The sequence below is a fragment of the Culex quinquefasciatus genome, chromosome 2, assembly GCF_015732765.1.
Source record: "Culex quinquefasciatus strain JHB chromosome 2, VPISU_Cqui_1.0_pri_paternal, whole genome shotgun sequence".
NCBI classification, from domain to species: domain Eukaryota; kingdom Metazoa; phylum Arthropoda; class Insecta; order Diptera; family Culicidae; genus Culex; species Culex quinquefasciatus.
In genome coordinates this window covers 195,373,917-195,400,482 of record NC_051862.1, presented here as the reverse complement: position 1 = coordinate 195,400,482, position 26,566 = coordinate 195,373,917, and the positions used below count along the sequence as shown (strand labels likewise).

The following is a 26,566-nucleotide window of genomic DNA, read 5'->3' as shown; positions in this document are numbered from 1 at the left end:
AAAATATACCCATTTTAATCACTCTAAGCCGTTCGACCGATTCTCATCACTTTTGCTGTTAAATCAACATGTTCAGATGTATCAACAATGGAGAGTTGCTTGTTCACTTTTATTTGAGCTATTTATTACTTTGGAACAGTTAAAGCCCCTTAATGAAAGCTGTAATTCATGATCAAAGTGCTGATAGGCCGATAATAGAAATAGGCTGAGAAAGGGTATAGTTCCTCTATGTAGTTTAGAACAATGATATGAAATTAAATGAAACCATTTTACAATTTTATTTTAATAAATAAAGACATGTTTTAGAAAAAACCTATGTAAGCAACCGTGCCATAAACATTACAACATTTACATTGTATATGGGTAATTCTCTACCAACTCACACGAAATCGGAAAAAGTTGCCTCGACCCCTCTTCGATTTGCGTGAAAATTTGTTCTATGGGGTAACTTTTGTTCCTGACCACGAATCCGAGGTCCGTTTTTTGATATCTCGTGACGGAGGGGCGGTACGACCCCTTCTATTTTTGAACATGCAAAAAAGAGGTGTTTTCAATAATATGCAGCCTGAAACGATGATGAGATAGAATATTGGTTCCAAAAAGGTTTTTATGTAAAATTGTACGCCCGATTTGATAGCATACTCAAAATTCCAAAATAACGTATTTTTCATCGAAAAAAATACTAAAAAAAACTCTGTCATTTTCCGTTTCTTGACTGTACAAAATTTAGGAAAATATCATTTTAAGGGAAATTTAATGTACTGTTCGAATCTACATTGACCCAGAAGAGCCATTTTTTCATTTAAAACATTTTTTTATTTTAAAATTTCGTGTTATTTCTAACATTGCAGGGTTACACATACCTATATTCTCAATAGGGTGCCCAGAATATGTGACTATTTTCAAAACCTCGCTCCACAAGCTGAATATTGTTCTTTAGGACTCAAGGCACAATATGAGCTGAATTGGTCAACAATTTTAAAAAAATTCGGAAAAATTTTGATATTTGCATACAGTTTTGTCTGCATGGTGCACTTCCATCCAAATATTGTTTAAAGTGAGATTCTTATTGTGAATTCAATGCTCTACAATTTTTTCGACCATGCCAAAGCTTTAAAACTTGATCTTGAAAAGTTGTTAGGGATTTAAAAAAACCATTTTTGCATGGAATAATATTGTATTCACCATATTTAGACTCGAGTATCAATGAGATAATCTTTTTAAAAAATCACTCAAAATATACCCAAATGCTTGGAATAACCCAAAAAAAGTATCCTGCTGTGAAGCTGGGATCATATTTGCTGGGCACTCTAATCCTCAAGATTTTTTTTTATTTCTTAAAGGCAAAACCATGAATTTTATCCGTTCAAATAATCCCCATTGCACCATATTTTTTAAAGTTTATTAAAAATCAAGTGTTCTTTGATAAAATGTGATTTTGGTAAATGGCAATTCAAGTTCTGTATTATTCATAACTCATACAAAAGGAAATCAAAAGACTTCATACGACCAAGAAAAATGTCTTATTCTAAAGGCCTATTTTTTGTTAGCGTATCTAGAGTTTTGTTTTTTTTGGTTCCCTAAACAAAATTATCAATTTTTGCTTTACGAATGATATTGAAATCATCTTGAGGCAAGGGTATTTAAAAACACACAAAAAAGCTAAAAAATAAAAATTTGGGTTATTGGAACATTGAATCAATAAAAAATAATAATTCAATTTTAAAAATAATAATTTCCAAATTTTACGCATAATGTTCAATTTAGATGCATCTATGTTCATGCATTTCATCAAACTTTGTGTAATTTTCCGAAGTTCGATCATTTTCGATTTAAAATTTAATACATATTTTTAACTGTGCTCTTTACTTCTTGTTTTTTTTTCCAAAATCTTGTTTTGCCTTCCTCACTGAGGTAATCCTGCTCTAAAATTGAACTTTTTATTTAAAGCTCGAAAACCCACCATGATGTATACATATCGACTCAGAATCGAAAACTGAACAAATGTCTGTGTGTATGTGTGTGTGTATGTGTGTGTGTATGTGACCAATAATGTCACGCAGTTTTCTCAGCACTGGCTGAACCGATTTTGACCAAACCAGTTGCATTCGACTTGGTTTAGGGTCCCATACGGTGCTATTGAATTGTTTGAAGTTTCGATAAGTAGTTCAAAAGTTATGTATAAAAATGTGTTTTCGCATATTTTTGGAAGTTGAATAAATGGCAGTAAACTGAACTAAACATCATCATTATATACATCGTTGAATAGGTAATTGAAAGACCTTTCCAACGAGTCCAAAACATTGAAGATCTGGCAACCCTGTCTCGAGTTCTGACCACTTTAGTGATATTTATGTACTTTTTTTGTAGCCGGATCTCACTTAAATGTATGTAAACAACGTCCGGATCTATCATCCGACCCATCGTTGGTTAGGTAATCGAAAGACCTTTCCAACGAGTCCAAAACATTGAAGATCTGGCAACCCTGTCTCGAGTTCTGACCACTTTAGTGATATTTATGTACTTTTTTTGTAGCCGGATCTCACTTAAATGTATGTAAACAACGTCCGGATCTATCATCCGACCCATCGTTGGTTAGGTAATCGAAAGACCTTTCCAACGAGTCTAAAACATTGAAGATCTGGCAACCCTGTCTCGAGTTCTGACCACTTAAGTGATATTTATGTACTTTTTTGTAGCCGGATCTCACTTAAATGTATGTAAACAATGTCCGGATCCATCATCCGACCCAGCGTTGGTTAGGTAATCGAAAGACCTTTCCAACGAGTCTAAAACATTGAAGATCTGGCAACCCTGTCTCGAGTTCTGACCACTTTAGTGATATTTATGTACTTTTTTGTAGCCGGATCTCACTTAAATGTATGTAAACAATGTCCGGATCCATCATCCGACCCATCGTTGGTTAGGTAATCGAAAGACCTCACCAACGAGTCTAAAATATTGAAGATCAGGTAACCCTGCCTCAAGCTATGACCACCTAAGATGCCACTTATGAGCCCTTGAGTAATATGTGTGTTTTTTGTATTCCGAAACTTAACGAAATTAGACGAAATTTTTGTCCAAACCCATTTTTGGAAAAAAGTGAGGAAGGCACCAACCACATAGGTGGATTAAGTTAGTTTTTTTTGTTAATTTTAATTAATATTTATAGTTAGAAATTTGAAAACATTCGTTTTTGTTCGTGCCATGCAGAATTCATAGAATCATCTCAACATTGAAGCACATGTTGATGAAAATCAGTATTGGTTCAAAATAATAATAATTACCACATGAAAAAAAAAAAAATTACGAGTTAGAATTTCAACATTTCAACGAAAAAATTGTTGAAAAATGCATTACGCATCACGTTAAGTTGATTTGCAATAAGACCGTTGCAAATATTTATATCCCGTTTATGTCCTTTGACTTTGACCATGGTCGCGGGAAAGCAAAACATTAAAAATATTTTTTTTGCATTTTCAAACAAGTCCCAACATCCTAAATATGATTATCAATACAGAAAATGCATTTTAGATTGTTTTCAGTTAATTAGACTTCTATTTTTCATGGAAATTTTGAAGTTATTTGAAAACAAAACAAATTTTGCCACCTAATTTTTCGGACCAATTTTGAAGAGGATGGTAACATAAACTTTTAAAAATATATGCAACGGCCTAATTAGTTTTCTAAAAATGTTAAATTTGACAAAAGAGAAGCAAAAATAAACTTTGTACTTTATACATTTTTTTTATAAAATTTGAATGATTCGAATTAACCCGAAAATATCAAAGTTAATTCTAAATGCAGAGAAAACCATTTCAATATTTTTTCATCAAATTCCCATTGAATTTTAGAAGTTTTTAATATTTTTGACCCCTTAATTTTTCGATTTGATTTAGAACGCGATTTGTATTTTTACCGTCACTGAAACCATCCTTTAGTTTGATTGATCGATAATTTTTTCGTACATAATAGCTGACTGCAGTTTGAATAATTTTTCAAAAAAAAATCCGCTTTTGTTGACGTGCAAAATACACATATTTTAAGTTTTTGAATATTTTTTACATTAAACTTGTTACGTGTGTCCACGCGTAAAGTTTTATGTGAAATTGCTGTAAGTCGCAAAAAATCAACAGTTTGGTTGAAACAATTACACGTTGCTCGAAATTCTTCAAAATTTCAAAAAAAAATCAAAATTAATTGTTTTTTAAAGCGCTTGGCACGACGAAAAGAAGTTAATGAAGTCAAACAAAGTTAATTGTTTCAGCTTTCAACTCATGTAAAAAGTTCAAGATTTCGGATGACCCAAGATCACAATCACTTAAGCTACACGGATCTTTTGGATGACGGCTACATCCCCAAGATCAATTGACATTGACTTTCAAAATGTAGAGCTAAATTTGTTATGCAATTAGTTCAATCCTTCTCAATTAAGTTGCTTTTGCTATTTTGAAGGTCACTGAACTACTGACACACCCCCACACAGGTACTAGAGTAGATGGAACAAGTGGAAACCGTCTCTATTGAAACCAGCTGGTTGAAAAAGAAAAATTGAGGAAACCTTCCCCCGTTTCCACAGTTGCTTACCACGTACGATTTCATTTTCGGCACGATTATTTGTGACAAAGCTCTCCAACACGTTAGCCGTCTTGCTTAGTAGCTGCCACTAGCAAAGCATCGAGCGTGTGTGGGCTCTAGCTCTACACCTCGGCGGTGGTTTGTACTATGCAGTAATACCTGCCTTCCCCTTAACCACCTTCCCTTCCGGCAGCCGTATGTGTAGTACACATAATTGGATTTCCTGTACGGAATCCGTTTCGTTGCTTCATTCTCAATGCTGGTGGTGGCGATGGTGGTGTTGGTGGTATGGTTCTTGCGCTTCTTTTGGGAGGTAACTTAACCTGCACTCCCTTTCTCATTTTAACGGTGGAAGGGGATGTTGGGGTTCCGTCACTTCTTTCAACAATTGTTCTTTAAATTTTAAAACAAATATTTTAAAAAATGAATGTAACTAGCATAGCACCTTAAAAAATCGAACAATTTTTGCAGCTTTATCAAAATTCTTAAACATTTCCCCATCGAACTCTACAAACACCTACTTTAACAGGGACGTCTTTCACCGTGAGTGATGTGGTTGACACTAGCAAATTTGGTGGAAATTTACGTTTCTTCCCCTTTTTTTTACATATTTTGGACACACGTGCGCAACCAGCACCACAATTCCAATGGAAGGTGAAAACTAATTTCAAACCTGGTCAACTGTCACCGCATATTGGTTGAGGTTTACCTTTCCTTCACCGCATTCCCGTTTGAATCTGATTTGTTCCATTGTAAGGTTAATTTTAATTTACTTACAGTTTGCTGGTCGGTTTGGTTGGATTGGTTTTTCTGTTGTTTCTGTTCGAAAGACGTGTGAAGTGAAATTTTCTTAGCAAAGTGGTTCTTGATTTTTGTTTTTTTCATCAAAAGTTGATAATATCACAACTAGTCATGTATAGTATTGCGAAACAAATTCTAATCTACCTCAGGCCGAAGCCATTTTACTGCCGAATTAGGAGGGTAATCGTGTATCGTTTCGTTGTGGTGACAGAGAGTATCAGTGTTTTCCTAAAAATATAAATTTACTGAAACTATAGAATCATTGTTAAAACGTTACTAAAACACCGTAATCTTGATCCAAGTTTGACAAGCTAAACCAATTATAAAAACTGCAGTGGAGGGATTTCCTCCCTTTTTCTTTTCCATTTCCCAAGGATATCAGCGCAATTTTTCATCCTTTTTCATTCCATCCCAAGCAAACACAAAAACACACACACACACCGACAGAAACTCGTTTACTCACACATTCCGATAATTTTATGTTCCCGTTTTTTTTTGCGCCGATGTTGTCACCGCCAGTGCAAATGCCTGTTCAGTGGTGTTGTCAGCATGTGTGTGCTAGGGCTGTATGTGTGATATTGTGTAAGGGATAAGCTCTCGCGACTGGTGGTGGTAGCGGAGAGGCCTGCAGAGTACAGATTTGTTTATTTATTACGCTAAATGGAGCGTATGTGAGTTCAGGACCTCGATTTTTTTTGCTGTTTTTTTGCTTTTGCACCCATTTTTTTTTTTTTTTTGTTTAATGATAACCCTTGATGGTGGATATCCTAAACTTCCAAACTGAAAAATTCTACACCCAAAGTTTAAGAACGAGGGGATAGTCTTCACGAAAAGAAACGTGAGGAAAGTGCTATTTTGCGAGACTATAGTCCTCTCGCGTGTTCATTCGTTCATTGGAACAGTTCATCCTATTGAGTGGCTTATATGGACAAATGCCCGCCACATAGTCACCGAACCATGGTGGCCCATACGGCAAAGGCACGGTTCAATATGCCGAAGGTCTTGGGTTCGAGTCTCGGTACCGGTACTTTTTTTTTGATAGATGAACTTTTTTTGAAGATGAACCCATGAGTAAAGTACTCTCGGTAATTTCGGGATTTATCCTCTCAGTCCACACACAGTACAATTTTACTACCGAATCGTGCTCTTTATCCTCTCGTATGCCGATTTCCAGTTCTGGGTGTAGGTGACAACATATTTTTTAAGTGAATAGTTGAATCTTAAGCAATCTCAACTATCGAAAAACATATTCGATCTTCACGGATAGAAATTCTGTAAGCAAATTTGGTAACTCTATGTTGTGGAATTTGTAAACATTGCAATGTTTTCAAAATCGTCAACTATTTTTTTCAATTTCTCTGTTAATGACTTCATAATCGATAACATTGTTGTTCAAAATCGGAAAAATGTTTACAAATTCGGCATCATAGATTTACCAGATTGGCTTACAGGATTTCTATCCGTGTAAATTTATTTCTAAAAGCAATGAATTGAAAATGGTTTCTTCCTGGATCCTTTCTAAACATTAAAGAACTATTATCCAATAAAATCATTAACTTTCTTCCAAAAAGCCCTGAAAAGAGTGGGCACATATCAAAATAATGTCAGAGTTTAATTTCAATTCCTTTTCCTTTAATATTTACTTCATTTTGCTAGAGAAAAGGTGCTGTACTGATAATAAGTACTTTATAGCAGATTAAAATGGCAAATTCATTGAAAATTGTACTTTACACAGCATTGTTTACTTTTAGCTTGGAAAATGAGAAATAATCATAATTTAAACAAAAACATTTCTTTTAATAAAGTTTTAAAAGATTTTTTATAATACAAACATATTTTACTGGTACAAACTTTATTAAAATTTTTAATCCTTCAGCTCGAGATTGGAAAGGAAGGCGCACAATATAAATAAAAACTATATTTCAATCCAAATTTTCAAAGTGTATCAGCTAAAAGTTTCACAAAAGGCTCTGAAAATTCATAATTTGTTTAGAAAGTTTTGATTTTTTTTTTGACCTCTTGATTCCCGGGAAATTTGGTCGAGACTCCTAGGAAATTTTAATTTTATAAATATCTAAGCAAAAATTACATAAACTAATCAGAAAAACATTTGAAAAATTGAAATTGTTTAGAATATTGGATGTTCAATGTAAGAGGTTCAAGTGAACCAAAGAATGAATGAACCAATGCTTCTCTTATCTTGTTATTCAGAAAGTGTAAATTTTAACTTATCAAAAATTCTAATAACTATAATTGAGAGAACTTAAAATAATGTGGACCCCAAATTTTACCTTAAAGCAAACTTAGCAGCTAGACCCCAGGAAGGAAATCTAATGTTTTTTAAATGCTTTAATTATTATTATTATTATTTTTAATAGAGAAAGGCCTTTTTAAGATAAGTATAATTTTCATATCCTTTTTCAAGCAAAGCAATCCTTGTAATCTAGTTTTTTATATTCTTATTAATTTAATTTCGCTGTATCAAGATAGGGGAACTATACCCTTTCTCAGCCTATTTCTATTATCGGCCTATCAGCACTTTGATCATGAATTACAGCTTTCATAAAGTGTTTTTGGCTGTTCCAAGCTAATAAATAGCTCAAATAAAAGTGATCAAGCAACTCTTCATTGTTGATACATCTGAAAATGTTGATTTAATAGCGGAAAACGGCAAAAGTGATGAGAATTGGTCGAACGGCTTAGAGTGAATAGAATGGGTATATTTCCCCTAATTTCCTTTTTTGATGTCAATAAGTCATTTTGTGTTTCACTTTAACCTCAATATTAAATTATGTTTTGAAAGAAAAAAAAAACTCTGGCAATCTTTGTAAAGTTAAGGTCTGCCAAATGTGAACATTCGAATTTTCCTGATTACTATTTTTTCATTGTTCATTGTATATCATTGTTCCCAAAAATAATGAGGCTACTTATTAACGTTTCATTGAATAAGTATGAATTAATCGTAACTGAATTCTTTGAAAGAAACATATTTATATATTTTTCTCTACACAATATTGGCACTATTGGCGTAGTTAAAAACACTCCCGGGTCCCGGGAAATTTCCAAATTAAACACTCGATTCCCGGAAAATTGAAAATTTCGAGAATCGTCACCCTCTATTAGAAACCGATTTTAGGCCGTTGTAAATATTTTTTGAAGTTTATGTCCCTCAACTCTGACCAAAATCGAGAAACGTGGGAAGGGGCAAAAAAAATTAAAAATAAAATTTAAACAAATTTTAATATTTCAAAATATGTTTAAACGAGTCCAAACAAGCTAAATTTTATTATCAATGCAGACAAAGATATTTTAGATTGTTTTAAGTTGATAAGACTTCTATTTCCATTGAAATTTTCCAGTTTTATGATCAAATATTTTGTTTGTCCCCTAATTTTTTGATTAAATCTTGAAGGGGGGGGGGGGCATAAACCTTGAGAAATATTTGCAACAGCCTTACTTTTTTTCAATAAACATGTAAATTTTCAAGAAGGGGGCCAAAAACTTCTATTGACCTTAGAACATTTAAAAAAAATATTTTTTCAGTTTTTCAGTCATATTTACTATTCTTTTAAACTAAACTAGTTCTTTGAAAGGTTTTTTATTTATTAAAAAGGTTAAATCTTAAAATTAAACTTGTTGTTCACTTCATTCTTTTATCCATTCGACTTTTCGACCTATTGTCTTTTCTGCTTTTTGTCTATTCGACCTTTTGCTCAGTTTTTATCGACCTTTGAGTAGTTTTTATCGATTTCGCATTTTTTTTTTTGATTTTTAGATTTTCATTTTGATTATTATGAAACTTTGTCCATGTACCGTCAGTAGGGCTGACATTGGGTGTGGGGGGTGAGATTGGGTCAAAGTGATTTTTTACGGAGTTTACCATTTCTCAGATTCTTCTCAATGAAACTGAATTCTGTTAAAAGGGTTGTGTAGGGGACATCTCAAGATGACTTCGCTGAAAAAAATCTCGTTCCTAGAACAAATCCTGCTATTTTGGCAGCTGTCTAATGTTCAGGTACGTTTTTGGCCAAAAATGACCTCTCGAAAAATCATTTTTCTAATATTTTTGTTGGAATTGCTCGAAAACTACCCAAATGTTTGAAAATCTCCACTTCAATCTTTTGAGCATGTCAATACGATTCCCTCGAACAAGAAACACTGTTGGATGACTTGTTTTTACCATATCGTTGTATTTGAGCATCATTTTAGTTTCATTTGAGCCAATGTTACCCCCTCTAAAGGGTGAGATTGGGTTAATTTTCAATCTATTGGCATTTAAGGTAGTGTTCATTAAAATCCACCATATTTTGGGAAAATGTTAGTAAACTATCTAAGAACAAATCTACGTAGAAAGATTTTCGATGTTATTTGAATTGTTTTTGTTATTAAGAAATTACGAGAGGTGTATCATTTTTTGGCCATAGTCACCCCCACTGACGGTATTCCCTATGTCAAAGAATATTTTTCATACCAGTTTGGTGTAAACTATAAAATTTAGAAAATTATCTATTTGCAGACCTTTACAAAAGTTGAGCATGATTTGAAAATTTAGATCTTTCAGACCAGAAAATTTCACAATAGTTTAATTTTTTTACATTGAAAATCGCACCAATAGTTTCCGAGATATCATCAGTAGAAAATTGGAGGCTAAGTAGGTGACACTTAAAAAACATTTTCGTCGATTCATTTTTTTTTTTTTTTGTGAGGTTTTTGTGATATTCTGTTATATTTGTTGATATTCTGTATCTCAGAAACTAGTTGTCCAATTTTCAAAGTCCCAAAGAAATAATTGTAGGAAGTTTTCTCAGCTTTTGCTTTTAAAAATGACTTGTAATATTTATTTGTCCTGGTTATCGATATTTTCTTTCGAAATTTCGAATATCAAAAAATACATATTTTGGGTATTTTCTATCCATGTACCTATTTTTCCGAAAAGTCCTAATCATAACCTAAAACTTTGTTGAAGACACCAAATCAATAAGAAAATCTCTTCTCATGATTCAGAACTACATTTAAATACCCATACAAGACATACAAGACAAGCTTCCAAAATTGTATGAAGACTTGTATGGAATAATTAATGATGAAAAATGACTTTTTTGACATGAGGAATGCATGTTTCATCCAATTTAAAAAAAATCTAAGAACCTTCGATTTGAGAAACCGTAGAGAAACACTCAACTCAAAACATGCATTATGCTATCTATATTTTCTGTCAAGAATAGAAAACTCAAATGTAGTTTTACCAATATCGTTGTGACTCTACTTATTTGCGGTGATTTTTTTATCGTCAAATATAACAACACTGAGAAGTCCACTTGAGTGCTAAAAAGTTCTATTTAATTTAAGTATTGATTAAAACTTGTATCATAAACTAAAAATTTTCGAATTTATTTTGGAGTTTGACATCTATGTTGACCGCAAGTATCGGGGAAACAAAAGTTTCACTGAAAAAAGATAATAACATAATAATGTAAATGCAAACAACCTTTCGTGATGCTAAGGGTTTCAAACTTGCAAACACGAGTGCACCTACAGGCCACTATAGTGGCTCCTTTTTTTCCACCGGGAGTACAAAAACAAACCCCAAAACCCTCCTTCCCACATCCCTCCTCTGCAAAAGAGTTGTAAGGGTGCACATGACCAAACTGCTGCTACTCTTCAGAATTCCCCAGTTTTTTCTCTCTCTCTCTCTCACACACTCGTTCTCACTCTTCGTTTTGTTTTATGATATATATATTTTTATTATTTCGATTCTGCGGATGGCGTGTAGCCTAGATTAGCGAATTTTTAATATTGTTGGTTGTCGTTTTTACTTCTTCTTCTTCTACTACTTCTTTTTTCAGTTGATTTAATGAAAAATCGTTGTTTTGATTTATTGCTTCCACGAGGGTCTGCGCGTCCTGTTGACTGACTCGAGTTTAAGTTTTTTGTTCTTTTCTTGTTTTAGTGCGGAATTTTAAATTCTGCCAGCACGGAGACCGGTTTTAAGGTGCAATTATGCGGATAACTGTCAACTGTGCCTAGAGAACAATAATTGATAACTAGCATCATACCCAACTAACTAACAAACTAACTATATACCATAGTTTATAGCGATAAAGTTTCGTTCGTTTTTCGTCCCCTGCTAGAGGGGGTCGTTTGAAACAGATTAAATTTTTGCTGCTCCCAGATAGTTCGAAAATGTGAACTAATCCACTGTTTTTTGTCTTTTTGTTTATTTTTTTTCATTTTCGTCTCAAACAGGGTTCAGCGGATTCCAACTATTCTCAACCATCGTCCGATCTGTCGCTAGACGAGGAAAAAGAATCGCTTCGGCGAGAAAAGGAACGTCAGGCTTTAGGCCAGTTGGAAAAAGCGAGGGTAAGTACGGACGTTTTCCATGTTGATCGTTACATTTTTTTGCTAATACACTTTTCTCATTTAGTTCAAACACATAACATCAAATTATATCGATTTTAACAAAAAAAAACAATTTGGACTCAATCTTGAATGAGTCTTTTTGAAAATTTTTATTATTCGTGGAAAATTATAAGATTTACCTAAACTAAAGTTACTCAAATCAAGTGCGAGCGAAGTGTCTAACTTCTGTCTCCTGTTTTGAATTTACACGCAGACCAATGAAACTGGACCATTCAAATTCGATTCTGAAGTAAGACAAGTCGAGTTTCTCCACAACATTTGCACAACAATTTCTCTCACGAAAAAAAAAGTCTCTTCAAATGTGAACGGAATGGCTTTCCGTTCAGAGAAGACAAAAAAAATACAAGCAAATTACAAAAAAAAGCAAATGTTTATGTCAATGCTATTCGTTGGATATGTTCTTCCAAACTAATTTCTCTCTCTCTCCTTTTCTCTTTGAACTTTGTTACGTTTTTTGAGAAGCACTTGCTGATCTTTCTATTTTACACACTTTCTAACTCTCGTTTCCATTTCCCTCGCTGCTGTTTATGATTTATGTTACCTGGCATCTCGTTGTGTTTGGTTCTTTTTTCCTACTGAATCTTGAAACTTAAAAATTTTTCTTTAGCTTTATCTATCTAAATGCATACTTGTTTCAGTGAGTTTGCTGAATTGTTTTCCAAAAGAACTTTTGTTTTGATTGCTGTTTTTCCTCAACAAAATAAGTTTTGCTAGTTATGCCTTGGTAGTTCCGATGAGTGAAATTATGCAAATATGGTGAAACTCTAACGTACCTGAAAATGAAGATTCCTGAAAAATTTAAATAGACAGTGGCGTGAGCAAGTTCCAGAAGAAAAACAATATAATTTAAGAGTGTGCGACATGCTCCACTCACTGTCATGTTTTCAATGTTTTGCTGGTAAAAGTTTTTTTTCGTTTTGTGAAAGTGGCTGCCAAAGCTCTCCTTTCAAGAGCAGAAGCTGGAATTACGGTCCGCGAAATTTTAATAGTATTCAATCGAAAATAGTGAATGGAAAATTGCATCGAAAGCGGACCAATTCGGCTTCAGATTTGCCCCAAAAGGAAAGAAGGAGAACTGTTCGATGACACCGATGCTGCGCTTGGTGACACCGGACAATCTTTGTGCTGGACTCGGGTGAGCACGTTCTATGTTGTTTGATGTATGAAAGTGATAGTGACTGTAGTGAATGAATGTGTTCTGATTTGCGAGAGTCTTTTGAGAGAGTGAGAATCGTGATATCAAGTGAATTATGTCAGTTGACACGGAAAACATAAATTCTTTTCTGCAAACACAAAAGTTATCTGTGTGCGTGCGTATGTGTGTGTGTGTGTATGTGCGTGCGCGTGTGTGTGTGTGTGTGTGTGTGTGTGTGTGTGTGTGTGTGTGTGTGTGTGTGTGTGTGTGTGTGTGTGTGTGTGTGTGTGTGTGTGTGTGTTTTTTTTTTTTTTTTTTTTTTTTTGCAAGGTCGGAATCTGCTACCAGACACCTGAGAATTCAATTCTCAGGTAGTGTGGGGTTGGGAAAACAAAAAAAGAGTTTTCCCGACCCACTAAACCAGTCCTTGAACGCCGTGCCCTTGTCCCCCCGGGACCACCTTTCGGTATAACTTCGGGGGGAGGCGTTGCATTGTCTGCACTAGTCTACTTACAGGATCCATGCCGGGTGCTAGAACCATTTCCTGTCCTACATACATATGAGTCCATGCGAGGGTTTAACCGCGCCCAAGAATCGCGTTGCTTTTGATCGGCTAGTCATATGCAGCCCTCTCCTTGGACCATCGAGACGTGTACCGATTTGGTAGAGCCAACCGTCATAACGTGCTCTCCTTCACAGCCACACTCGTGGGTTCTCGACTCCTGTGACCATCGAGACGTGTACCGATATGTGTGTGTGTGTGTGTGTGTGTGTGTGTGTGTGTGTGTGTGTGTGTGTGTGTGTGTGTGTGTGTGTGTGTGTGTGTGTGTGTGTGTGTGTGTGTGTGTGTGTGTGTGTGTGTGTGTGTGTGTGTGTGTGTGTGTGTGTGTGTGTGTGTGTGTGTGTGTGTGTGTGTGTGTGTGTGTGTGTGTGTGTGTGTGTGTGTGTGTGTGTGTGTGTGTGTGTGTGTGTGTGTGTGTGTGTGTGTGTGTGTGTGTGCGTGTGTGTGTGTGTGTGTGTGTGTGTGTGTGTGTGTGTGTGTGTGTGTGTGTGTGTGTGTGTGTGTGTGTGTGTGTGTGTGTGTGTGTGTGTGTGTTTATGTCAGGGTGATAAAAAAGTACTGTTACATTCCGTTCATTTTCTAATATATAAATAATAACGTAAATATTAAATAGCAAGTCGATTCCGGCCAGCGGGGCCTCTTGGTTGCTTTGCACAATTGCTCGTGATTTTTTATTTTTTTTTCGTCCTTTTACTCATTAGCTATCAGACCTTCCTTTATCATCGTGGATCGGAAGGCACGACGCCGGTTGAGTTCGTCTAGGTTTTTGTGTTTTCATAAAACGTTAATATCATTACAAGCACGCAAAGCCAATAGAACTTAATAGGAGTAACGCGTCGGTCAGGACAGAAAATATATATATATATATTTTTTGTTATGTATTGCGGTAAATGCTATTAGTGAGTCCGAATTGTTATGCCTTTCCGACAGGTCGCAAGATTTTTCGCATTCGTCGTCGTACCATTTCAGCTCAATAAACATCGTGACTCGTCGTTCACACCGTTAATCAGTACCTCACTAAACATCAATCATTTAAAACTCGTTAAATCATCTCAAGTAAATAATTACACTGTTTATTTCTCATTTATTAGTTACAAATGATTTTGGTTCTATCTTTCCACAGCCGGCTGTCTAAGATTAAACCATTTTATTTAAAATTTAACAACAGATAAACGGGAAATGACTCATCCGCAGCATCCGATTGCTTGCCTTGAGAATAATATATAATACTTTTTAACAAACACTTTGATTTTGGGTCGCATCATCATCTTCTATGATGAATCCTGACCAAACACCCTATCCTACTAACAAGTTTTCAGGTTCCTGGCGCTCGTGGGGTGTAAGCACAGAGTAAATCAGCTGCCCTAGTAGCAACCTGCGCTAACTAACATTCCCGTCCCTTAAAATCGAGGTCTACAAACTGACATGGCGGGCGCCGTTGGTGGCCAATGACTGTTACCTATTCGCAACTGATCTAGCTTTAGCAATCATGGTGTTTTATCTTTTCAGTGCATTCATACATGCTGTTGATAAGGGAAACACCACTAGATCGTCGAAGCCTATAATCAGTAGTGCTGAAAGGATATTACGGTTCTGTTCAGCAACGGAGGGGCAACCATGGGTGATCTCTCATGCTCATGCTCATGCTCATGCTAAATGCATACTTGTTTCAGTTGAAGGTTTTCTTTATTGTTTTTTTTACTCAAGACATTTCCTGTTCGTTATGTTTCTTTCTCTTTCACCTAGCTTAGCTACATTCACACATACACATGTACACCAATTAAAAAAAACTAAAATTGCAAAAAGCAGTTTTATTTTTGATATTTTAGAACATTTCTAAAAAATCTGATAAAATTGTATTAGTTGCAAGTGAATTAGTATCAAACAGCAATTTGGACACAAAAAAAAGTATTAAAAATGGGTAAAATTCATCCGCAGTAAAAATTTTTTTTTTTAATTAATTGTAAAGTGGTTGGAAAAAAGTACTTTTGTATGCAATATAAAGCGTTTTTTTTCATCACTACGTATATGAATAGTTCGAAAAACTTTCCATATTTTGATTGATTTATCGATTTATATAAGACTGGTGACGGATGAATACATTTCATTTGAAGTAACCTCAATTAAAATAAACAACTTGAGCAATTCTCTACGAAATCGGCCGATTTCGACAATTTTATTTTTTGTATTTTTTGATTTGGCTCAAACTTTGTGGGGGCCTTTCCTTTGACCATAGATGCTATTTTGTGTCATTGGTTCACCCTTACAAGTCTCCATACAATTTTGGCAGCTGTCCATACAAAAATGGTAAGTAAATATTTAAACAGCTGTAACTTTTGAGTGAATTGTCTGATCAATTTGGTGTCTTCGGCAAATTTATAGGTATTGTTGAGGACTATTGAGAAAAAAATAGGTACACGGAAAAAAATGACGATTTTTTAATTAAATTTTTTTTTACAAAAACTCAATATCCCAAAAAAAAATTGATTTGTTTTAGGGGAAATAAAACCCGCAACTTTTGAGCTATAGAGAAGCATGGTAAAAAAATCTGCCGCCGAATTATGATTTTTTGAAAAAAGTGCTTTTTGGAAAAAATCAAAATTTTATACCATAACAAAATTTGACCTTAACTTTTTTATGTAAAATTTAATTTGCAATTGAAAAGTACTTTACAGAGCTTTTTATGAAGGGCTCCGTTTTTAAGATATAGCCACCGAAAGTTTGATTTTAGCGAAATATTTTCTTAATTATTTTTTTTTTAAATTAGGACAAGCATTCATTATAACGCTCTTTTGAAATGTTAGTCTTGATTTAAAAAAAATCAAAATATTGTTTTCAAATAAATCAAAAAAAATCACGAATGTATCATATTTTAACATTGGAAATCGGATCATTAGTTACTGAGATATCGACATTAGTAAATGGTGGGTTGTTTGAGTGAGACATGGAAAATTTCAAATTCCATGTTTTTTTTTTTCTTCAAGCAGCTGTATCTCAGCAACCAGAGGTCCAATCTTCGATATCTCTTAGAAAATTTCATTGCAAAATTTCTAAACTTAAAAAAAAAAACATTTTTAGAAATGGTTACTCATGGTCACTATTTTTAAAAATCGAAAAACTGCAAATATTTCGCTAAAATCAAACATTCAGTGGCTATTTCTTGAAAACTGAGCCCTTTATCAAAAAATCTGTATGGTACTTTTCGATTGCAAATTCAATTTAACATAATAAATTGAGGTCAAATTATGTTTCGGTATAAAATTTCGATTTTCTCCAAAAAGCATAACTTGGTGGCAGATTTCTTTACCTTACTTCTCTAAGGCTCAAAAGTTGCGGGTTTTTGTCCCCTAAAACATATCAAAAAATCTCGAAAATCAAAAAATACGTTTTTTGGATGTTGAGTTTTTGTGAAAAAAATCTTTTTTCCGTGTTCCGTGTAGTGTATTATTTTTTTTCAATAGTCCTCAACAATACCTACAAATTTGCCGAAGACACCAAATTGATCAGAAAATTCACTCGAAAGTTACAGCTGTTTGTATATTTACATACCATTTTTGTATGGACAGCTGCCAAAATTGTATTGAACTTGTATGGGTGAACCAATTACACAAAACAGCTTCTTTGGTCAAAAGGAAGGCCCCCGCAAAGTTTGAGCCAAATGAAAAATTACAAAAAAATGGTCGAAATCAGCCGATTTCGTAGACAATTGGTCATAACGTAAAACATATTTGCTGTTATTATATTTTTTTGGAAAAAAATAGATTTGAACAATCGTAAATTTTTATGTTTTAAACGTTTGCCTTGTATTTAAACGTTCCCAAAACACTAATATAAATCGTCGGTTTGAAACCCTTTAGGGCTGATTATTTACATACATTTATTCTAATCAGGCTAGTAAAACTGTACTCAAAGCATTTGTCCCTCTGCCTTGGTCGAAATCGAGGAGGACGCAAAATCAACTAAATTTCATTAATTATTTCAGTATTTTAAAGTATCATTGAATTTACGTAAATATTTTATTCCTGAAGTATTACTTTTTTCTGATCAATTGTCTCAAAATTAGTATATCTTTATTGGATTAAAATTGCATAACGCTCAATTTTACAAGTTTTCGCAATGATTTTGAGTATTTTAATAGTAGTTTATGCAACAAGGCTCACCGAGTTGTATAAATACGAAGAGTGCTGAAAAAAATATTTTTTTGTTATTCCGAAAAACATCCATTGAGTGAAAATTTAAGTAAAATTTTCATGTATTTTGTCAATAAATCGTTTAAATAAAAAAAATGAAAAGTGTTACTCTTCGAAACAGGTGCTGAAAAGTTCAACGTTTTAGCACCCATTTCAGTGCTGAAAAGTAGAACTTTTCAGCATTTATTTTGAAAAGGGTTTCTATTCGATTCTGTTATTTTTGGTACAGAAAAGTAAACAATTTCGTCGTTCAAGAACGACAGGAAAAGTAAGTAGTTTCACGACGGAATTGCAAAAAAGTATTTTTTTTTTTTGATGGTGTGTTATTTTCCTCCCAGATTTTTATTAATAAAGGCATAATCTGAAACATTTTTACATTAAGGTCAAGTCAATCAAAAATCCGATAAAAAGCCTTTCAGCTTGAACCAAATATTTTTATCGAGAGAATATTTCGTGACACCACATGTCACATGTCACGTGTCAAAAAGAACAAAACATCTATCACAATTAAGGCTGGAAATGGTGAATTCTACCAAGGTTAACAAAATCTTTAAAATCATTTTAAAGTTATGGCGTGACACATCCGTTCATTGCGAAATCAGTCCAGTCTAGAATATCCAGAGTTTCGATTACCCGATGTTTCGGAACTTTTGCCGCCATATTGGCTGCCATCTTGGACTACATATTTCAAGATCACTTTAGAGCCTTTTGTGATCATATTGGAGTTTAACGACTCAAAAAAGGGATCGGAAAAAATGTGAGTTACACATCGTCTAGACTGTACAAGGAGAACTTTCAGCAAAATTCTATAAAACAATTCAAGCTTACGATTGACACTCTTAACATTGTCTGGCCTAGAAATCGTCTTAAAACAAACACTTTCCTTCAACTCTATCAATATAGAAATGTTTAGCTGATAGAATAGACCAATTCTCGTTGGATAGTGTGACTATAAAAGAGACACACCTAGTTGATAAACCCACTTTGTCGTGTTACTTTGCTAGATGCGTGAATGTTAATCGGACTTTGTTTGATGTTTCTGGAAAGTCAACTATTCAATAAATCCTCATTCATTCATCATATCCGTACGCCAAACAGCAACAGCAGTAGCATCCATATTAAACATCTTGCTTGCATTCTAATCATTACTTAAAAAAGTTACAGCTCAAAAAGTTGTTTGAAACTTAAAATCTTTCAAATTCATATTAACTCTAAAGTGCGTGCCCGCGTTGCCGTACGAAGTCCGTTGAAAAAAAGAGTAACATTTACAATAAGTTGTTTCTAACACCTTATTTTCTGTTGTACCCCACTTTCATCCCCCCCGTACAGAGTAAACCTGTTGCATTTGCTGTGAGGACGAATGTATCATACGATGGCAGTTTGGACGACGACTCGCCGGTTCATGGCAGTGCAGTCTCGTTCGAGGTCGGCGACTTTCTTCATATCAAGGTGGGTTCAGCTGCTGAAAAAATGTATTCAATCGATTATTAGTACAAATTTCCCTCCACATTTTGCAGGAGAAATATGACAATAATTGGTGGATTGGGCGATTGGTTAAGGAAGGCTGTGAAGTGGGGTTCATACCCAGTCCCGTTAAGCTAGAACACATACGAATGCAGGTAAGTTTGCTGTGCAACTGGGCTGCGCCTCCAAACAGTACTGTCAAACCTGGATCACTAATTGTCATTCTTTCCCACAAAAACACTGTCCCGGACTCGAAGGCGTCGGCGGCACGTTCATCCAAGCTATATACAAGTAAGGGATCATCATCTAGCGGTAATTTAGGAGCATCTGGAGTACCAGGTGCGGAACCATCACGAGGTAGCACACCCCCAACACCTGGTATGACACAGAGTTTTCTTTCATTTTATTCGTCTTCCGTTTTATTTGTCTATATGTGTTGGTTGGTTGTTGTTTTCTTTGAAGAAAAAAAAAATGAAACCAAAAACAAAACAAAAAAGTTAATAACTCTTACTTACCTATTTGTTCCTTTTTAATTATTCTTCTTCTTCTTTTCTACCTTTGTTTCCGGTGTTTCTTCCTCGGTTATTCTCGTTCGGTTTGGTTATTGTAATTCTCCGATCTCTTCGGTTTGGCTTCTTCCCTGGTTTTCTGTAACGTGAGAGAATGTTCGGTGTACCTTTTGAAGTAGAAAACTGAACTTTCATTCTGCCTCTTTTGGTGTTGTACTCTTCTATCTAAGTGGAATACTACGTAGAACTAATAAATACCTGAAGACCCCTTTTCAAGAAACTTTCAAACTTTTCCGAATGCAATGCTCTATTCTAAAAAAATATTTCAATGTTTTTTTAATCAAATTAAGGTGAAATCGATTTTTTTACTTCTTGGCATATTTTTAAAGGTTGGAATAATGAAACGTAACATTTCAAGTACAATTACACAAACATATAATTTGTCATTCATATTTAAAGCCAAAATGTATATTTCTTAAACAATCGATTCCCAAAGTAAAACATTTTGAGGACGAATAATCAACACATTTTACTAAAAAATTAGCAATAAAAAAGAAAAAATATAACTATAAGATTTTTCTCTGGAATTAAAAAGGCCGTTGCAAATATTTTTTGAAGTTTATGTCCCTCGGCTCTGACCAAAGCCGAGGGGGGATGGCAAAAAAATAAAAAAATATATAAAAATTTAAATAACAAGCCTAGGTTTCAATATTTGGATGAAAAAAGTGTTTTGAAATGTATTTTACATGCACCCAGTTGCATTCCAATCATTAGTTTTTTAAAATATCGAGGTATTGATGGAATTTTTTTTCGTGAAAAAAAAAACTTTTTGTCGGACTGCACATTGGTATTTCACGAAAATTCAAAATGTTTTTTAAGGAGTTCAAACATGCTAAATATGATTATAAACGCAGGAAAATGCATTTTAACTGGTTTTCAGTTGATTAAGCGGTTACATACATGTATATCGGCAAAAAAGTCAGAGGCTAGTATGATCACACACTTCAACTTTTTTTTAAATTCTTTTTTCAGGGCATTAAAATATAGATTTTCACCTACTAACAAAACAAATTTGAAGATATTTGGTTGCATCATTGCCGAGATATAGCAAAGTTAGCATTTAAAAAAACGGGTGCCACGATACTTGAAAATTGGGCTTCGTCATGCACACGTAATCAGTTTAAAAAGTCTTCAACAAAATTTTGAACCGATTTAGTCAAGACAGTGTTGAGGTCTTGACCAAATCGGCTCAAAATTTTGTTGAAGACTCTTTAAACCGATTACGTGTGCATGACGAAGCCCAATTTTCAAAAAGTTTATTTTAAAAAAAGATAAAAATATTTTTATGTTTTTCATACAAAAAACCAATAGTTTTTTATATTTGTATTTTTTTAAAGCAAGTTTTAAAAATTGGGCTTAGTCATGCACACGGGATACATCTTGAGAGTCTTCACTTCAAATTTCAGCCAATTTGGTCCATCCCATCTCGAGATATCGTGGCACCCGTAAATCAACTCGGTGTTAATAGAAAAACGTTCACAAAGTTTGACAGTTCGCTTTGCGCAAGGCAAAATTGTGAACTTAAATCGTCTCTTACTCAGTTCACGAAATATCTTCATGAAACTTTCAGGAGTGATTGAAAATCATCTTTATTATGAATTTAGTGAATTTTGTGAAATATAAAGTTTTGTGATATTTTTTTTACGTAAACTTTGAAAAATATTTGCCTAACGGCCTAATTTGCAAAAAAAAACCTATTTATTTTCTTATAGTCGTTTCGCCGATAACTTTCATAAGGATACAATTTCAATGACTTCCGGTGATCAACATGCCTTGTCAACGTCTTAAAAATGAAAATAAAAGTTTAAAAATAGTTCTGAAAAAAAAAAATCAAACAACATTATGCACCTTAAAAAAAAAGAAATCCATTTAAATTTTGCTTCTTATATGATCAAATAATACTTTATGATTTTATATGAACTGATTAAAATCATTAAATGAAAATTAAAATGTTAAATTTTAACATTTTTATCAATAACCCTCAGACCTCTTATCACTAGGACGATCCATTTGTGAACTGTCAAATGCGTGTAAAAGAGCAGTGGTGAATGATTAATTAATGTAAAGAGTCCCTACTTGTCCAAATTGACCGTTAAATTCCTAAATAATGGAATTATAAAGCATTTACTGTCTAATTGTCTAAGGGTCACCTCCTATATTTTCCCAATGTTTTTGTCTCTCGAGTATGACCAGAGCTTGATTGATATACTGTTAAAAATTATTTATTGAAACAAATGGTTTCTCGGGATTAGAATTTCTGAAAATCATGAGCTTATTAATGTATAATGTATTAAATCTGTGATTCAAAATTTTGATTTTTAAAAGAAATGTTAAAGACAAACCATCTTTGTGTTTATAACAAGCAAACTGAGATTTTTATCAAATATAATATGAATTTGCGATATTTTTTACTAATTTTAATGTGAACCCGTTAATCATATTCAAAGAATTTTTTTCCTCACAGCATTTTATGCTTTGTGTTTAGTTTAATTATACGAATTTATGCACAAAATTCGAAGGCCCTGAAAGAATTTTTGATGCAAATCAAATATTTGTCTCAAAAGTTATACAATTTTGTGAAGCAATGATTGACTTCCAGGTTGAAAATCATTGATTTATTATAATTTTCATAACATTAAAAGGAAGAGGAATAACGTCACCAAAAAAAAATAAAACGTGTAGGGTACTATTCTAAACCAGTTGTAGAAGGAATTTTGTGAACATTTTGTAAACTATGCAAAATTTCGTCTAGCGAAAAATCAAAACAATCATGGAATTGGTCACCTTAAGAGCAACGATTTCACAAGTATTTTTTTTAATTTAAATAATATAGTTTAAATGATTTATATTTGTTGCTTGGAATTCTAACGATGGCTATAAAAAAAACATTGCAATATTCAATGATGATCTTATGTAACACCTTTTTTTAAACATTTACCTGTATTTACAAAGTCTATAATTTAAACTAAAGGCAAGAATTAATAATTTTGTATTCCAAGATTAAACTACATCTAATGACAAGATAACAGATTAGCTACTGCCAAAATGTACAAAATAGCTTGCTTAAAGCGTTTTCATCTCAAATCAAGTAATTATAGCTAAATGAGAAGTACACAAGCAGGTTTCTCTAAACAAAATTTGCAAATAAATTGTATTAATAATAAAAATCACCAAATTTGAAAATCTTGAAAATATTGTCAACCAATATTTTTTTTATTTATAATTGTAATAATTGTTTAAACAAAGTTTGCACATTGTATTTAACATAATTTATAAGAAAAAATAAACAAAAACATTTATCGAATGAATTCAAATTGCCCTTTTATTTCAAAGTTTTCCAAAATTAAAAAAGGCGTATAAAAACAATTTAAAATTTCTCTTTGATTTTTTGTAGCGGAAGGCATAGAAAAAACGAAAAGTTATGCTTTTCTCAAAATAAAATAGATTTTTTTTTTCAATTTCGCAAGGAATTAAGATTAAACACTTAAATTTAAAGAAAATATTCGAAAATGTTCTACAAAATTTCGAAAGGTACTTTTTTATACAGTAGATTTTATAAAATCAAGAAAGATATGATTTTTGCTTCCAGTATTAAAGGAATTCTTTTTGTTTCTTATCGCCGTTTAAACATTTGTTTACGTACGATTCTTTGTTAAGTTGGAGATGTTTGCAATTTTATTAATTTCAGGAGAAACATTGTTTATTTTGTCAGTATTACACATTACTGTTAAGTTTTTACTATGTAAGATGCGAGTGTAAACATATATTTTCACACAATACCGCTTATTATGAACTCAATGTACTTTTGATTGACATTAAAGTACCCCATTGATTGTATATTCAGCTACATAACAGTAAACTTATAATGTAAAACTAAATAACTCTTGTTTTCGATTACCACTTTATTTGTTAAGTATTCCTAGGTTGATTACTTTTATTTCCAACACAAAACACAAACACCTACACTGCCTACACTCAAAAACACACACAAAAACACTTACACTGTCCCTTGAAACTCTGAGGCCACATTTTGCTCACCAATCAAACTCAAATCTGATCCAGTAGAAGTTTACCTATTTCCACAATAATGCACATTTTCACACATAACACTCACTCGCTCCCACTCTGATTCACCACACGCTCACAAGTTTCATATTTTTTTCACAAAAAAAACACAAACACGGAAATAAAACTTGTTTCATTCCTCCCTTGGTTTCACTGATTTTCACTTTTCAAAATTTTTACATTTTTCATGATGATTTCCTCATTTTCCGTCCTGCATTAATTCTCTATATCTATATGAAACTATATGACTATAAACAACTCTTAGCTTATAAGTGTCTGTAGAGGTCTCCAAAAGAGATTGTTCTTTGTTACAAAATCTGTTGCATGCATGTAAAATACGTTGCAGTTAAAGAACAAATTTCAATCGTCTCAAATTAACCTACCACCAATAAGAAACAAAAACAAACTATCTTCACGAAGAAGACGTCCCCTTTCACTACAATAATGGGTGATTATGCGGGCCAAAAGCCACAATGCCTTCCGATTTCATCGGAGCAAAAGTAAAAGAAAACCACAAATCACGGAACCAATTTTGCAGAACAAAATAAGTACACACAAAAAAAACAGAGTAAAAACAAAACATCACGAATGAGAAATTAAACCCAACAAAACAAAACAACAGCAAAGAAAACCCGTAAGTGGACGAATAAAAGAAAGCACTGTATTCATACCCAATGAAGGGCCCAACCCCATCCAGGTACGGTGTAAGGAACGCGAAACAATTGAAATTTGTCATCTATCTGGCACCCCCTCCTTCGGGGTGACATTTGTTCTTCCCTTTTTTTCCCCCCTTTTATTCTTTCGTTTGTTGCTGAAACAATACACAACATATTCTACCTACAACCACAACAAATGGAAAATGTTACCACTGCCTGATGCAGTTTGTGACTTTTGTGTTGCGCTGATGCTGCTGCTTCCTTTTTAACGCTTTCATATAACTCTGTATGTGCTTTCAATAGTGCTGTGATGTGGATGTGTAAGTTTGTGTGTAACTGCCCCCTCTCTGTGAGCTTTTGATTGTTATGCTGTATGATAAACACACACACACACACGTACACACATATAAAAAATAACATGTAAGTAATTGTCTTATGTTTTTGATTCTGATGGCTGAGTTGCATATTCTTCGTTTGCTTTGAGCTGGTTATGTTCAGTTAGATAGGTATGATTTTTCTACAGATTATTCTTTACAAGATTGATTCAATTACTGTTTTTGTTATGCAGTTCTGTGTTTGTCTTGTGATCGGTACCACGTCATGCATCAAAAAGAAGATTTCCTTAGTCTAATATTGGATTAATTGATTCAGGAACGGTTAGAATTGGGTACTAAAGCCCTATGGCAATTTTCATGTACAACGGTAAAAAACGCTATTAAAAACCATTTCTGATCACTTTTTTCATTTTAATGCAAAAAAAAATTACAAGACAGCATTTTTTCGATGGATTAACTATGGTCCCCTTGGAACGAGCTGTCAAGTAAGAGCTTTTTTGTAAAGAAGGACCGCGAGGTTAATTTTTCAAAATTGATTTAAAAATCCATTTTAAACTATTTGTGGTCGTACAAAGGGTTATTGTACTCAGAAAAAAAAGCTTTATCGCTGTAAACAATAATATCAGCAATCTAAGCTTCATTTTAGGACCCAATTACCTCGTACAAGCCTCGTACAACTATTATTTTTTGTATTTTTAATTTGATTTTGATGAAAAATTGTGTATACTTTTCCTATAACCAAAGAAGACATCATCAGAACGCATTATTAGTTCGTCCATACAAGTTTTCATACAATTTTGGTACACCCAAAGGAAAAATTTATCTCAAAATCTGCAACAGTGGATTTGCTGCAGAAAATGTCATATTTTATAACATTTTTTGCAGCAAGCCCCTAGATCATTTTTGCCTGCGTGTAAACATTTCAGCGATCTGCAGTTCTCACCAACACATATAACGCTGGCCCATCCCCGAGCAACACTCCAAAGAGAAGCATATGTTGGTGCTCTTTCACTCACTTTTCATCAAGCGTCCATGGCGCGGTGGTAGCGTGTCGGATCAATAACCAAGAAGTTGATGGTTCAATCCTCGTTCTGTTAAGTTTTTTTTTTTTGTGGAATACAACCAAAAAGCCGTCGGTAATGTCGAGAATTGTTGGTAACGGGCAAAAATGTCATGCCCCCATATCGCAAAAAATGCATGAGGACAGTTTTCATGCAGATTCTGATATACTTTCATGCCGCCATGCATCACAATCATGCGACCACCGTTTGGGTGTAGCTTTCCGTACAAAAAAAAAAAACAATTGAATAATCAAAAATCTTTATCCTGATAACGGATTTTCGGACCGATTTGGTGCCTTGGGCAAAGTTGTATATATTGCTTGCTGAGCTATGGCACAAGTTGATCAAAATTACTTTGGCAGTGTTGCCAATTTTTGGAAAAAAAAGAACTTTAAACGTGGAAAAATCGAAAATAATATTTTCAAAGTGTCTGACATTGTGTGTGTGTGCAACCAACCAAACGGGACCACGCGGCCACTTCTTTCAAATTGAGTTGTTTCCATGTATTTTTAGATCTACTTTCTATACATGCAAACAACTCGCATAGGCATTTGGAAGGTGTTAGCTCTGCTGAGCTTCGGTGACCCATTTCTACGCTGGCTAGCCGAGCGCGAGGTACTTCAGCTTTATCGACAAGCCCCGCCCTGAACAACGTTTGGACCAATCGGATTCAAACGTTATTTTAGAACTTCCGAACCCTTGTCAAATGGACAAGGACCCAGCGCGT

General features: G+C 33.8%; 1 protein-coding gene across 16 annotated transcripts in view; it reads left to right on the top strand.

Moving 5' to 3' along the window:
- The window catches only part of LOC6039845 (voltage-dependent L-type calcium channel subunit beta-2), a 245,449-nt gene that overhangs the window by 206,320 nt on the left and 12,563 nt on the right, over positions 1-26,566 (top strand). For 10 of the 16 annotated variants that reach the window (XM_038257729.1, XM_038257726.1, XM_038257736.1 and 7 more), the window contains 5 exons: positions 11,626-11,742; positions 11,996-12,031; positions 19,019-19,138; positions 19,207-19,308; positions 19,411-19,531. In XM_038257729.1, coding sequence (XP_038113657.1) covers positions 11,626-11,742; positions 11,996-12,031; positions 19,019-19,138; positions 19,207-19,308; positions 19,411-19,531 — 496 coding nt within the window. The remainder of the gene's footprint in view (positions 1-11,625; positions 11,743-11,995; positions 12,032-19,018; positions 19,139-19,206; positions 19,309-19,410; positions 19,532-26,566) is intronic. The other 6 variants (XM_038257735.1, XM_038257738.1, XM_038257742.1 and 3 more) reach the window with 4 other exon arrangements.